This window comes from Microtus ochrogaster, chromosome 7, assembly GCF_000317375.1.
Source record: "Microtus ochrogaster isolate Prairie Vole_2 chromosome 7, MicOch1.0, whole genome shotgun sequence".
Classification (NCBI taxonomy): Eukaryota; Metazoa; Chordata; class Mammalia; order Rodentia; family Cricetidae; genus Microtus; species Microtus ochrogaster.
In genome coordinates this window covers 71,757,289-71,770,733 of record NC_022014.1, presented here as the reverse complement: position 1 = coordinate 71,770,733, position 13,445 = coordinate 71,757,289, and the positions used below count along the sequence as shown (strand labels likewise).

Below are 13,445 nucleotides of genomic sequence, written 5' to 3'. Positions count from 1 at the left end.
TACCAACATACCCAACTTTAAAAAATTAATTATTAATCCAAGAATGGTGGCACCCCCCTTTAGTCCCAGCGTGAGAAGCAGACACAGGCAGACGTCTACGTATTCAAGGCCAGAATGATCTACACAGTGAACTCCAGGCCAGTCAGGGCTATATGGTGAGATCCTGTCTCAAACAAAACAAACAAAGTAAAACGAATTAACATTCATATTATTGAGTGTGCGTGTGAATGTGTATGAGCAAATGCTGCGGCTCCTTTGTGGATGTCAGAGGAGCTGCTCCAGTCCTTCCCCTGTGGGTTCTGGGAATCGAGTCCCAAGCTTACACAGCAGTAATCTTACCTGTCAAGCTGTCTACCAGGCTGTGTCCCGCCCCCCCCCCCTTCTGACCTGGGTTCCGGAGACTGAACTCAGGTCCCTATGTATGTGTGGCTTCGCTGACTAACCTATCTTCCCAGCTCCTTAAAACCAAACATTTTAAAATGTATTTTGCTTTTCCTGTGTGTTCTGTGTGTGTCCTGCCAGCTCCAGAACTCTGTGGCTCCTCAAGCTATTGCTCATGATCCTGGGACTTGCCGTTGTTCTGTTTATGTTCCGAAATGTGCCCCTGCAAGCAGTGTTCAGCACATCCAAGCCGCAGATCCCGAAGCCTGTGCCGGGTGGCCCGGTGCTGAAGCTTCTACCTGAGAAGCACCTAAGGAACCTCTTTACCTACGATGACATCTGGTGAGACTCGGGGTGCCCTGGCCTCTTTTACTGTCTCCCTCGATGTCTCTTCCCAGCGTTTCCGTGGAGCCCTAGGCCTCATGGGCAGTTCTGAACAGCTGCTGATTGCCAAAGTGACTCTCAGAGACCAGGCATGGTCTGTGGGATCTGGGCTATATCCTCTACGACATCCAGAAACCATACAATCTCACGGGGAAGATGCTGCCTCTTGGTGTCTGCCCTGGTGGGACTTACTGCCAACTGAAGCCTGTGGTTCTTGGGTTGAAAGAAGCTAGGTGGAGGGGGTAATTCAAGAGAGGGCCGTGGGTGCACTCAGGAGACTGAGGCAGGAGGTTTGTTTTTTGTTTTGTTTTTTTTTTTTTAGTTTTTCGAGACAGGGTTTCTCTGTAGCTTTGGAGCCTGTCCTGGCACTAGCTCTTGTAGACCAGGCTGGCCTAGAACTCACAGAGATCCGCTTGCCTCTGCCTCCCGAGTGCTGGGATTAAAGGCGTGCGCCACCACTGCCTGGCTGGGCAGGAGGTTTGCCATGGGTTCAAGGCCAGTCTGTGCCAAATAGACAAGATCTTGTCTTAAAAGGGAGAAGGAAAAGAAGAAAGAGAGGGGGGGGGCTCTTCAGTCCTTCTCATCCTCCCTCCAACCTCCTTCAATCTGCCTCTGCAAGGGGTCACTGCTGGGTGGTTCCAGGGTGTAAACCCAGTTAGGAGAGCCGTGTGGGAAGAGATGTTCAGGGTGAGTGTCACGCAGGATTAGGGCTAAGGTCCCTCCCTCCCATCAGCCATCCATGTATACGCTTCTTTTGCTTGTTTTAGGCTCTTCCCCAAAAATCAGTGTGACTGTGATTCCGGCCAGCTGAAAAGAAAATACAATTTTCAGGGTGCCTATAACCAGAACGACCTCCCAGCTGTGAATGCCAGGAGACAGGCGGAATTTGAACACTTTCAGAGGAGGTGATGCAGGCTGTGGGGTCCCTCAGGTCTCCGGGGAGAACAAACACCCATCCCGAGTGCTTGAGGGAGTGAGGGACCCTAAGAAACAAAATTTGGACCTTGCCCTCTTGATGGGCCCCTGGGAGGAACTGTTGGGAATAAAGAGAGGAAGGCTATAGAGGGTAAAGTCCTCCAAGGAAGATTTGGAGGGGTTTGTGTGCATAAAACATTTCAATAAAACCAACAGAGAAAAAGGAACAGAGCTTGTTCCACTTTGCTCAGTCATGGTGGTGGCACTAGGTGCCCAGGCCAGCATAGAAAGTGACTCGATAGGCTGGGAGCATACTGTCTGCCAGCTCTGTGCAAAATGTGTCACTTTTTGACTTTTGACAGTACTGGGGACTGAACCTAGGGCCTCCTGTTAGCCCTCCATGCCCCGCCCCCAGTTCTTTCCCTGTGGTGCTGGGCATCAGACCCAGATTTTTGCAGGTGCTGGCAGAGCAGTCACAGCCCCAGTCCCTCCTTTGCATTGATACCAGGATTGCTGGGTGAAAAGGGCATTAAAGTGAGTTCTGGCAGGCTTTTAGTGGAGGCATTTGGTATATGCTGGCCATGGTTGGTACTTAACTGCCATCCTAGAGTGTGGGAAGCTGAAGCAGGAGGACTGTTAGCTGAAGGCCAGCCTAGGCTTCATGGCAGACCTGTCTCAGACCAACAAGATGGCATTGCTTATGACAGCCCCTTTAAAAGTAACTAGAGGTTTTGGAGAAAGGCTTCTTATGCAGGGCTAGCCGGCCGTTGCTGACCGTGAACCTTGGTTCCTGCTTGCATTATCTGTGGTACTTGTTTCAGGCATAGATAGATTCCACCTCAGGAAGCAGCCAGACAGAACTGGCCTGTCAGGGATGAAGCTGTTCTTTCCTCAGGATTTACTTTTTATTACTTTGAATCATGTGTGTGTGTATGTGCGGGTGATGATTTCACTTGATCCTGTTGATTATGAGGGTAATTTTTAAGATGTGTTTTGCCGTACACTGACTCTCATGCTTCTGTCTCCTGAAGAAAAGGGCTGCCCCGCCCACCGCCTCTGCTGGCGCCACCCAATCTCCCCTTTGGATACCCAGTGCATGGAGTGGAGGTGATGCCCCTGCACACAGTTCTCATCCCAGGTGGGTACATCTGCGTCCCGAGAGGCTGCAGACAAAAGGTGTGCCCTTGTGCTCTTGGCACAATGCAGGAGGCTTGGTGGGATTTCATTCTGTGTGAGACTCCCTGGTTCCACACCCGGAGTCTCTCTTTGTAGCTGTGGATTTTCCCTGTGGCTCTAAGATAATATAGAAGTTGGAATTTTGTGGGCCTCGGGGGCATCTTAGGGGATAGTTGGTTTTCAAAGGTTCTCTAGCATCAAGAGCGTCTTGATGAACCCATCTCCAGGGAGGGTGTTCTGAAAAGAGTTTTGTCTGTTCAGATCCCTTCCAGGGCAGGCTCGGCAGGTAAAAGTGCTTGTGCCAAGGCTGCCACTTGAGGTCTGTACTTAGGGTCTACATGGTAGAAAGCTGCTTCCTCGGCCTCTTCTTTTCCTCCTGTGTGAGCCGTGGCGTGCATCCCCCCCTCCACTCCCTATGCACAAAATAAAAAATTTAAAAATGTAAAATAAAATAACAAATTTCTTTCCAAGCTCATTGTTGTGACACACACCAGTAATCACACAAAAGTCAGGAGCCAGAAATTTGAGGCCAGCCTTAGATACACATTGAGACTATTTTAACCCCACACCCCAGTACCAAACACCCAAAATTAAATGCAAATAAAGCAATAAAGACAAAGCAAAAACAAGAGCAGCCCTTCACGGGGTCTTTTCGCATCCCTCTGCTTCAGCATCACCCGATGTTTCAAAGCCAAGTACAGAGATGCCAGGAGACCGCAGGCAATCCATGCATTTCCTCCACAGAAGTGGTGGGTGGACGCTGGGCCATCTCGTGGATTCCTCCCCTGCTATGGGCTCTCTTGGCATCTAGAGGCAAACAGCCCCCACCATGAGCCATGAAAAAGACCTTGTTTAGCTGGGTGACAGTGGCACCTGGGGTCCAGCAAGTCTCCATGAGCAAGACCTGAATTATCCAAAGTCACACCGCTAACAGGTGAGATGAGAGTGAGTGCCTGGGACAGAAGGCATGCAGGCGCCAAACGCCAAATCCATGGTCCTAGTCCATGTTCTCCAGACAGAACATGGAGAGCGAGAAGCAGCCTCCCTGGCCCAGTGGCAGCTAAATGTTGTTGGGAACCACGCAGCCTAGTCTCGTATCTGTCCAACGGGTTTCCCCAGGGCAAGGCGCCCGTGGAACTGGACTCTCAGTAGTCCACAGAGCAGCTTAGGGATCTGCAGGCTCTTTTCTCTCTCATTATGTTGGTGATTCATTGGGTGGTTTTTAGTTTTGTTGTGCCAGTCACACGTGCAGGTGCTGTAGTTCCCCTGGAAATTCTGTTCCTTTTCAATTATTTTCCCTTAAGATCCAGCAGGGGATTGATACTTCTTAAATCTTTTCCCTGGAACACTAACGACAACTCCCAATCCTGGAACTTTCCTGACTCAATGGCGATAGTGAGGTGCATACGAGAAAGCGGCACTTGGAACATCGACCAGGTCTCACAGTTCTGGAAGGGAGGGAGAGTGGGGCATGCTCACACAGAATAGGGAAAAGGCCGCAGACATACACACAGTGCCAGCTGTCGAGAGGAAGCTCCCTGGACACCAAGCATGTACAATCAACCATAAGATCTAGTATATTCCAAAGGGAAAATGCAGTGAAATCTGGGATGGAGCGACCCATCTTTACCATACACAGGAACTTGTATTGGTGGAAGAAGTGTGGTCTAGTGAGACGGAAGAGCTTTGTCAGAGTCTGCCTTTGACAGAGAGATTGAGACATGGGGTCCTCTTGTAGAAAAGGGAACTGTAGAAAAGCATATTTTGCAGACATGAAAGGATTGTTTGGCTTTGAATATTGTCCTTAAAGCATTGTGCCCATGTCTATCACTTTTGAAGTTTGTCATCGCAAGTGGTCGACATCAGTGCTGCGAGGGCAGGCTGTGTCCGGCTCGATGTTTAGCTAAGCCTACAAAAATGCTGAACTCTGTGTCTAGAATAAGGTTGTGCAGGGGTGGAAAGACGTATTTGGGGAAGCATAAAGGGGAACAGTGGGGGCTTTCATAATGACCACAGTGTATTCCTTAATTGTGATGTATTTCTTTTTTTTTTAAGATTTTTTTTATGACGTATTTATTTTATGTGCAGTGGTGTGAAGGTGTCAGATCACCCTGGAACTGGATTTTACAGTCACTTATGAGCCACCATGTGGGCACTGGGAATTGAACCCAGGTCCTCTGGAACAGCAATCAGTGCTGTTAACCACCAAGCCATCTCTTCAGTCCTATGATGCATTTCTTAAAGTCAAAAATAGAAGCCAATAATAAAACTGTTCAAGTAACCCTGCTAAGAAAAAAATCTGTTTGAGTATAAATAAAGATGGTCTGAGCTATTGGGGCCACTTGAGTGTAACCCATGTGGTGGTCAATTTTCCTTGCGCTGACGGCCCTTTCCCGCCTCAGGACCTGAACCCAAGCCGAGGCTGGACCAAGCAAAACCTCCTCCTCTGACTTCTGCTCTTACCAGCCTTCCTTCCAAGCTGAAGTCACACTTAATTGCATCCTGTGAGCTAACTAATAAAGCATGCCTGGCGGGAAAGCACTGTTGACCAAGCCCAAGGCTTCAGACAAGCACAGCACCAGCGAGTTAGACCCTTAACCCTGGTCGTGTTTTTGAGTAGCCATCTAAAAATGATTTTACATTTTCGGTAACTTGTTTATTTTAAAAAATAACATCTAGCTGGGTGGTGGTGGCGCATGCCTTTAATCCCAGCATTCGGGAGGCAGAGGCAGGCAGATCTCTGAGTTCGAGGCCAGCTTGGTCTACAAGAGCTAGTTCCAGGACAGGCTCCAAAGCTACAGAGAAACCCTGTCTCGAAAAACCAAAATAATAATAATAATAAATTTTATTTTTGTTTATTTTTGAGATTTTTTTTAAATTTATTTTTATTTATTTTTTAAAAGAAAACAATCTTTTTCTCATTATACATACCAATCCAAATTCCCACTCCCTCTGCTCCTCCTATTCCCTCCACATACCCTCCCACCCCACCCCCATCCAGTCCTCAGAGTAAGGTACATTACACATTATATCTAGGCTGATCACGGTATCCACCCAAAGAGAATAGGTTCCCAAAAAGCCAGTACATGTAGTGCTGTTTGTTTTAAAACATCTGTTATTTATGCATCTATGTGTGTCTGTGTGGGTATACATGTATGTGAATACATGTAGATGTGTATGGAGGCCAGAAGACCATGACAGGTACCCCTGTTGCTTCTGCCGTTTCCTCCTGAGGCAGGTTTTCTGTAGTTCATAATTCTCTGCTAGGCTGGAAGTCAGCAAGTCCCAGCAATCCTCCTGTCTCTGCGCCCCTCAGATCTAGGATAACAGGCGTGTGTAGAATTAATATTCAGCTGGGACCTGCACTCAGGTCCTTTGATTGTGTCGCAAGCGCTCTTAACTGCTGAGCCATCTCTCCAGCCTGTTTGCTGTCTTTTTTACTTTTAATGAAATAATAGTAAATGCCCTAATCTACTTGGTAGTTTCAAGGAGTAAGTGACACCCCAGAGAGTTTGGAAACCCTGGAGGGTGTCATTTCAGTGTTTGTTCGTTTGTTCATTTGTTTTTCCTGTTACTCAGATAAAATATCCTGACAAACTGGATAGTGGTGGCCCACGCCTTTAGTCCGGGCGGCAGAGGCAGGTGGATCTCCGTGAGTTTCAGGTCAGCCTGGTCTACAGAGCAAGATCCAGGACAGCCAGAGCTACACAGAGAAACCTTGTCTCAAAAAACCAACACCAAGGCCGGGCGGTGGTGGCGCACGCCTTTAATCCCAGCACTCGGGAGGCAGAGGCAGGCAGATCTCTGAGTTCGAGGCAAGAGCTAGTTCCAGGACAGGCACCAAAGCTACAGAGAAACCCTGTCTCGAAAAACCAAAAAAAAAAAAAACAACAACAAAAAAAAACAACAACACCAAAACAAACAGACAAATATCCTTCATATACACACATGTAAACAAAATACACATATAAAATAAAAAAATCTAATTAAAAATAAGTACATATGACCCAATGAGTTTTATTAGGCTTGCTTGCATGAGTGTGGGGCCAGCAGCTTACTAGCAGCTACGCCACTGAGGAAACTCTCTCCCCTTCTCTAGTCATTGACTGCCGAAACCTCCTCACGCATGTATGTATCATTTGCTGAAAGCATCAAATACAGATCGGAAGCAATCAATCTTCTAAAGCGAATTCCCATCTATGGCTTTTGGTTGGTCAACAATGATGTTTGTAGTGCGGCTTGTTGTCCGGGTCAACTGGAGCCAGTGACTCGATCCCTTACAAAACTCTGTTAAAGATGTCTGTAAAGTGTCCGTCATTCTTTCCCCATGTGATTCCTTCTGTGCTGTTCAATAATGGCAGAGTGAAGCCCTCTGTTAGGGACAGAGACAGACACAGGGACAGACGCACACACAGGGACAGACAGAGGATGGAAGAGGACACAGGGAACATGAAACAGAGACGTCCAACCTGGACTTGCTCTTGGTTAAATGACTCCAAGAGGCAGTGTTTTTATTTCTTTCCCTAATGGGACACCAACACATTGTTAGTGACTCCAAATTAATCACCAATGTGTTTAATTCATGAATCTCTACTAAAGAAATACTGTTTATTCAAATACTGTCAAAGTGAATCTTTTGTTAATTCTGCTGACATACTTCCTTCCTTCTCACCCTACCTACAATACATATTCTACACACACTGAAATCTTATACCCATTTACCACTAACTCCCTTGTCTTAGTTTATTTCCCTGTTGCTTTGATAAAACACCCCGACAATAGCAAGTCAGTGGGGAAAGGTTTATCTTACATAATAGTTCCAGTTTACAGACTGTCACGGTGGGGAAATCAAGGCATCAGGAGCTTGAAGCAGCTAGTTGTCAGTAGAAGAGGACATCAGAGGCATGCATGTTAGTGTTGGGTTTATCCACTCCCACAATCCATAATCCCTGCCTAGGGAATGGTGCCGCCCACAGTGGGCAGGTCTGCTCCTGACCTCACACACATGCCCAGATGCCCTTCTCCCACGTGATCTGAGATTCTGTCAGGTTGGTAATTAACTTTAGCCATCACATCTTCTCTCCCACCTCCTGGCAAGTTGTGCTTCTGTCTCTGAGAGGACGGCTATTCCCAGATCCACCCAAGGGTCATTGATTGTCTCCATTGTTGCTTCCCCTTCGCTAGCAGGGCCATTTGGAAGGGGCTGTTTGAAAGTTCACAGAACCCAAAGCTGAGGACGGGCACTGGAAGCCTTAGACCCATGTGGGTTTGGGACCATGTAGCCATTGCATAGCCCTGGGAATGGGAACTGTGTAGGCCAACTGTCCGATAGAAAATGACTAGGTGGGCTCTCTAGATATGCCGGGGTCGGAGGTAGAGAGGCGTACGAGGGAGTGTCAGTGTCTTCTGTCAGTATCCTCTGTCAGTATCCTCACAGATTTTTTTTTCTTGTCTCTCCTGTGTCTTTTAGGCCTCCAGTATGAAGGGCCAGAAGCCCCGGTCTATGAGGTAAAATTCCCATCCCAGCAATTTTGGCACTGTCTCACAACGATGACCGATCTCAGTCTTCAGCCAGTCCCTGTCGCGTATCCACACAAATACAAAGTGGGACATGGGGGCATTGCGCAGGGGCGTTGCAGTCCCTGGAGTGGCTGCGGGGAGGGCTTCCAAAGCTACACAAAGCTCAGAAGCACCACCGTGCTTGTTTTTGCTTTAGGAGAAGGAAGCTGCTGCCACATTCCCAGCTGCTGCCTGTGTGACCTCTGGCAACAAAAGCGCGGGGTGCCCTGCTTCCCTCCCCTCAGTGTAGCTGTGGGTTGAGGTCTTAGGACGAGATATCTGATGGGTGACAGATGCAGGTGCAGAACCTGCAAACGGGCCCTGGGAAATGAGGCTTGGAGTGTGTGTGCAGACGTACGTACACAGGGAAACGTATGGAGGCCAGAGAAGCACATTGTCCTCCACTAGGGCTGTCCACCCTATTCCCTTGAGACTCTGGGGAACTCACTGTGTTTTCGCCAGGCTGTCTCATTACCCATCTTCTGTTACTGGGGTTGCCTGACTTTTTTTATGTGGGAACTGGGCCCTCAGAATTCAGGTTCTGATACTTATGTAGGGAGTATTCTTACCCACTGTGCCTTCTCAGCTCAGCCGTGAGATCTGCATCCTCCAACCCCACAGACTGAATGGAGGGTGTGTGTGTGTGTGTGTGTGTGTGTGTGTGAATGAGCTGCTCTGTGTCCCCAGAGGCCTCCTCTGTCCCCCGCACATGCCCTCCCATCCTATCCCTGTCATTTTTCTCATCACTGATTGATTCTTCACGAGTGCAGTAGGGATGGAATCTGGGCCCTTACATGCGCAGGGCAAATGCTCCGCCTCTGAGCCGCACCTCTAGCCACTCCCATTACGTGCTTCTTGCCTGGTTATGGTGTGGGCGTGGCTTCATGCTTCTTAGCTTCGTGGCCTACTGACTTGCTTCTCAGAGATTGGCTGGAGTTTTCAGTAGGCGTGACATAACCCAGTGGGTTTCCTACAAAGACACCTGGCTACTGCAGGCAATCGGAGAAAGGAGTTGTGGGCATGGAGAGAAGCCTGCTGGGCCCCCTTTATCTTCAGGGGGAGCTAATGGGCAGGACTTGCTCCCAGGCGGGCTGCAGGCGTAAGGAGTGTAGCACAGCAGGAATGGCCTTAACGTGCACATGCATGCGTGTGTGTGTGTGTGTGTGTGTGTGTGTGTGTGTGTGTGCGTGTGTTAGCCCACACCTTTAATCCCAGCACTCGGAGTTCTAGGACAGCCAAGGCTACACAGAGAAACCCTGTCTCGAAAAACAAACAAACAAACAAGCCATTCTTTGGGCACCTGAGAGCTGGATTGGAAGCTACTGCCTTCTACACCAGGGTGAGAGGGGTGATGGGATTGCAACAGCAGTTTCTATTAGTAAGGGAACAATTTAGCCAGGTCTTGTTTGTTTGTTTGTTTGTTTGTTTGTTTGTTTGTTTTGTGCTGAGAATTAAACCTAACTGGTATTTTGTGTGTGAGTGCATGCACACGTGCACATAGGCACAGAGGTCAGAAAAGCTGTCTGATCTCTCAGAGCTGGAGTTACACGCTTTCGCAGAACGCCCGTCTTGTTATATGGGCGCTGGATCCCATATTCTGGTCCCCATGATTGTACAGCCGGCCCATCTCTCCAGCCCAGTGGTTTAGTTTTTAATATACTAAGTTTGAGCTGCATGCGAGTCTTCCCACCAGGGTGTCTTGGTTAGGGTTTGTATTGCTGTGCTAAACACCACAACCAAAAGCATCTTGGGGAGAAAAGGCCTTGTTTGAGCTTATGGTTCCACATCACAGTGCATCATCACAGTCAAGGCAGGGACCGAAAGCAGGAACTTGGGAAGCAGAAGCCGTGGAAGGATGCTGCTTGCTGCCTTGCTCTTTTTCTCTGTAAACTGCACGCTTTGTATTTCTTTTCGCCCCTCTTGCTCATCTTCACTGTAGGCCTGCTTAAGCATGCTTACTAAGAACCACATGGCAGAGTCAACAATAGGCTGTCTTGAAATTTCCCCTGCAGAAGAAATTAGTCCATTACATATAGACTTAGCTTCAGGCAAGTTCTTAGGATGAAGGTGAAAGCAGATTTTACCAAATTATCACAAGGGCTATGTCTAACTCGGTTGCTGATGTTGTTCCGCTCTGAAACCTCTTGTGCTGGGCCTTCATAGTCCATAGCTGCCAGCATTGCTGTCTTTCAAGATCCTACTAGAATAGCCCATTAACTCTGCTTATAGCACTTAACCACTTTCCTAGTCTGATGTCCCCAAATCTCCCACATGGCTCCAAAAATATGGTCAGGTCTGTCACAGCAATATCCCATGAACCTGGTACCAATTTCTGTCTTAGTTTCTTTTCTGTTGCTGTTATAAAACACCATGACCAAAGCAACTTACAGAAGTTTTTTGTTTGTTTTGACACAGGGTTTCTCTGTGTATCTCTGACTATCCTGGAACTCACTCTGTAGATCAGGCTGGCCTCAAAATCAGAGAGCTGCCTCCCTCTGCCTCCTAAGTCCTAGGATTTAAGGTGTGCACCACCACTGCCTGCCTGGCTATAAAAGCATTTTTTTTTTTTTTTTGGATTTTCGAGACAGGGTTTCTCCATAGCTTTTTGGTTCCTGTCCTGGAACTAGCTCTTGTAGACCAGGCTGGCCTCGAACTCACAAGGATCTGCCTGCCTCTGCCTCCTGAGTGCTGGGATTAAAGGCATGCACCACCACCGCCCGGCTTGCTATAAAAGCTTTTAATTGGGATCATGGCTCCAGAGGGTTAGAGTCCGTGATGGAGGAGAAAACATGGTGGCAGGAACGGCTGAGAGCCGCATCTCAGACCGAAGGCAAGAGGCAGAGAGCACACTAGGGAGGGAAGGAGACCTTTGAAGTTTCAGAGCCAGATTCTGTGACACACCTCCTTCAGCACCGACACTCCTCCTAATCCGTCCCAAACAGTTCCAACTGAGGACCAAGTGTTCAAACATATGAGCCTCTGGGAGCCAGTCCTGTTCAAACCACCACACAGGGCAAATGGAGAAGGCAGCAGGATGAGTCAGGCACAGACGTTTTGTCGTCCCCCCCCCTTTTTTTTTTTGACAAGGTCTGTCATTACCTCACTCTGACTGGCCTGGAATTCGCTCACAGACATCAGAGCCTGGGACTGAAGACCCATGCCACCAAACTGTGCTGAGATAAACATTTCGAAACCACTTGAAAATTGATGGTTTCTGTTTGATGATGGATAAAATCCTCGGGCAGGGAACTGTGCTGCAATAAGAGAAAAGGACTCAGAACCAAGTCCTGGAAAACTATTGGATGTCAGACGGAGGGGGAGGAAGAGTGACTGACAAACAGAAATCAGTAACAGCCCCCGTCTGTAGTTCCAGCTGCTAGGGAGGTAGTGGCAGGAGGCAGAGCGATCTTTAGAGCTACCGGGCAGCATATTGAGACCTCAGAGGGAGGAGGAGGAGGAAGAAATGACCTAGAAGAAGACTCTTGAAGAGCAGTATTCCCTAAACCCAAAGATAAGGGTGTTTGCAGGAATGAGTCCTTTAAATCCATGAATGTTTAGGTGTTAGGGGTGAGGGAGAGGGCCTTAGCTGAAGCGCCTACTCCTGTCCAGCCAGCCGTGTTCTGTGCTATCCCCCATGGGTTTCCCCACTCTGGGTGCTCTGCCCCCTGCTGGCCGTCCTGGGTACTTGTTTTTCCTGCGAATGGATTTTTCTCCGTCCATGGCACTTCAGGGTTGAGACTAAGGAGTTACAGTCTGATGGGTATAAAGTTTCACTGGATAGGACGAAGAGATGGATAGAGGTAACCAACAGCTGCACAATAATATGAGTACTCTTGATGCCACCCCCAGGTCACCCTGAGAGCTTCTCTGGGGACACTAAACACCCTTGCTGACGTCCCAAACAGTGTGGTGCAGGGCAGAGGCCAGAAGCAGCTGACCATTTCCACCGGTGACCGGACACTCCTGAAATTCATCCTTCAGCATGTGACGTACACCAGCACGGTGTACCAGCTCCGCAAGGTGGACATGGGTGAGAGCCTGCCTTCCGATTGCAGATGTTCTCCCTGTGCACCACATTCCAAGCCTAGACACCTACCTTCCTATTTACAGCACCCAGTAGTGCCCCCCTGTTTGCACTGACCCCATGGAGGGACTTGAGAATCGTCCCTGACACTGCTCATCTCGCACAGGGCAGATGCCAGATCAGCCTCCTGTCTCCGTAGCTGATACCTGAGGTAATGCAGACGAGGAAAGGGTTCCTCTGGCCCCAGGTCTGGAGGCTTCTGTCCCTGGTGAGCCCTTTGGCCAGGGGTGAGGCAGCGTAGTACGGCAGGGTTGTATGATAGAGAAGAGCCTTTCAGCTCACAGCTAAGAAGCGAACTGGAACAGAAGCAATGGGAAGTAGGCCCTGTTGTTACCTTAAAGGCCACAGGGACTTCCCATCAGACCCCAGCTCCCCACAGTGTCACCACAGTGGCCTATACCTATGCTATGTGAACCAAACCTTAGCACCATCCAATTCTTTCTATTATTGATGGAGTTTTGATTTGTTTGACACATGGTCTCACAGATCTCAGGCTAACATCAGACTCTGAACGTCTGCATGCTGGGATGATAGGCATGTACCTCCAAGTAAGGTTTATGTGATGCTGGGGGTCGAAGCCAGGACCACCTGTGTGGTACACAAGTTCTCTACCAACTGAGTTACAGCCCTAGTCCTGCTGTTTCTTGAGACAGGCTCTCAGGTAGCCCAGGATATCCCAAACTCTCTTATGTAGTTGTGGCTGGTTGGTCTTGAACTCCAGACTGTCTTTCCCTGTGTGTACCACCACACTAAGCTTATTTTTTGATTTTATCTGTCTATGAGGCAGGATCTTGTTGCGTATCCCGGGCTAGTCTCAAATAATCAATTCCTCTACCTCAGCCTCCATAATGCCACGATGCCTGGCTAGCCTTATCTAGTTCTCTTGGTCATTCTCTGCAGCTTATTTATTTATTTATTTATTTATTTATTTATTTATTTATTTTGG

The 13,445-nt window shown here is 48.4% G+C and overlaps 1 protein-coding gene across 1 annotated transcript in view; it reads left to right on the top strand.

The window, feature by feature from the left end:
- Positions 1–552: 552 nt before the first annotated feature.
- The window catches only part of B4galnt2 (beta-1,4-N-acetyl-galactosaminyltransferase 2), an 18,443-nt gene continuing 5,550 nt past the window's right edge, over positions 553–13,445 (top strand). The window contains exons 1-5 of the mRNA XM_026780080.1: positions 553–723; positions 1,533–1,670; positions 2,712–2,818; positions 8,327–8,364; positions 12,265–12,445. Coding sequence (XP_026635881.1) covers positions 557–723; positions 1,533–1,670; positions 2,712–2,818; positions 8,327–8,364; positions 12,265–12,445 — 631 coding nt within the window. The 5' untranslated portion in view covers positions 553–556. The remainder of the gene's footprint in view (positions 724–1,532; positions 1,671–2,711; positions 2,819–8,326; positions 8,365–12,264; positions 12,446–13,445) is intronic.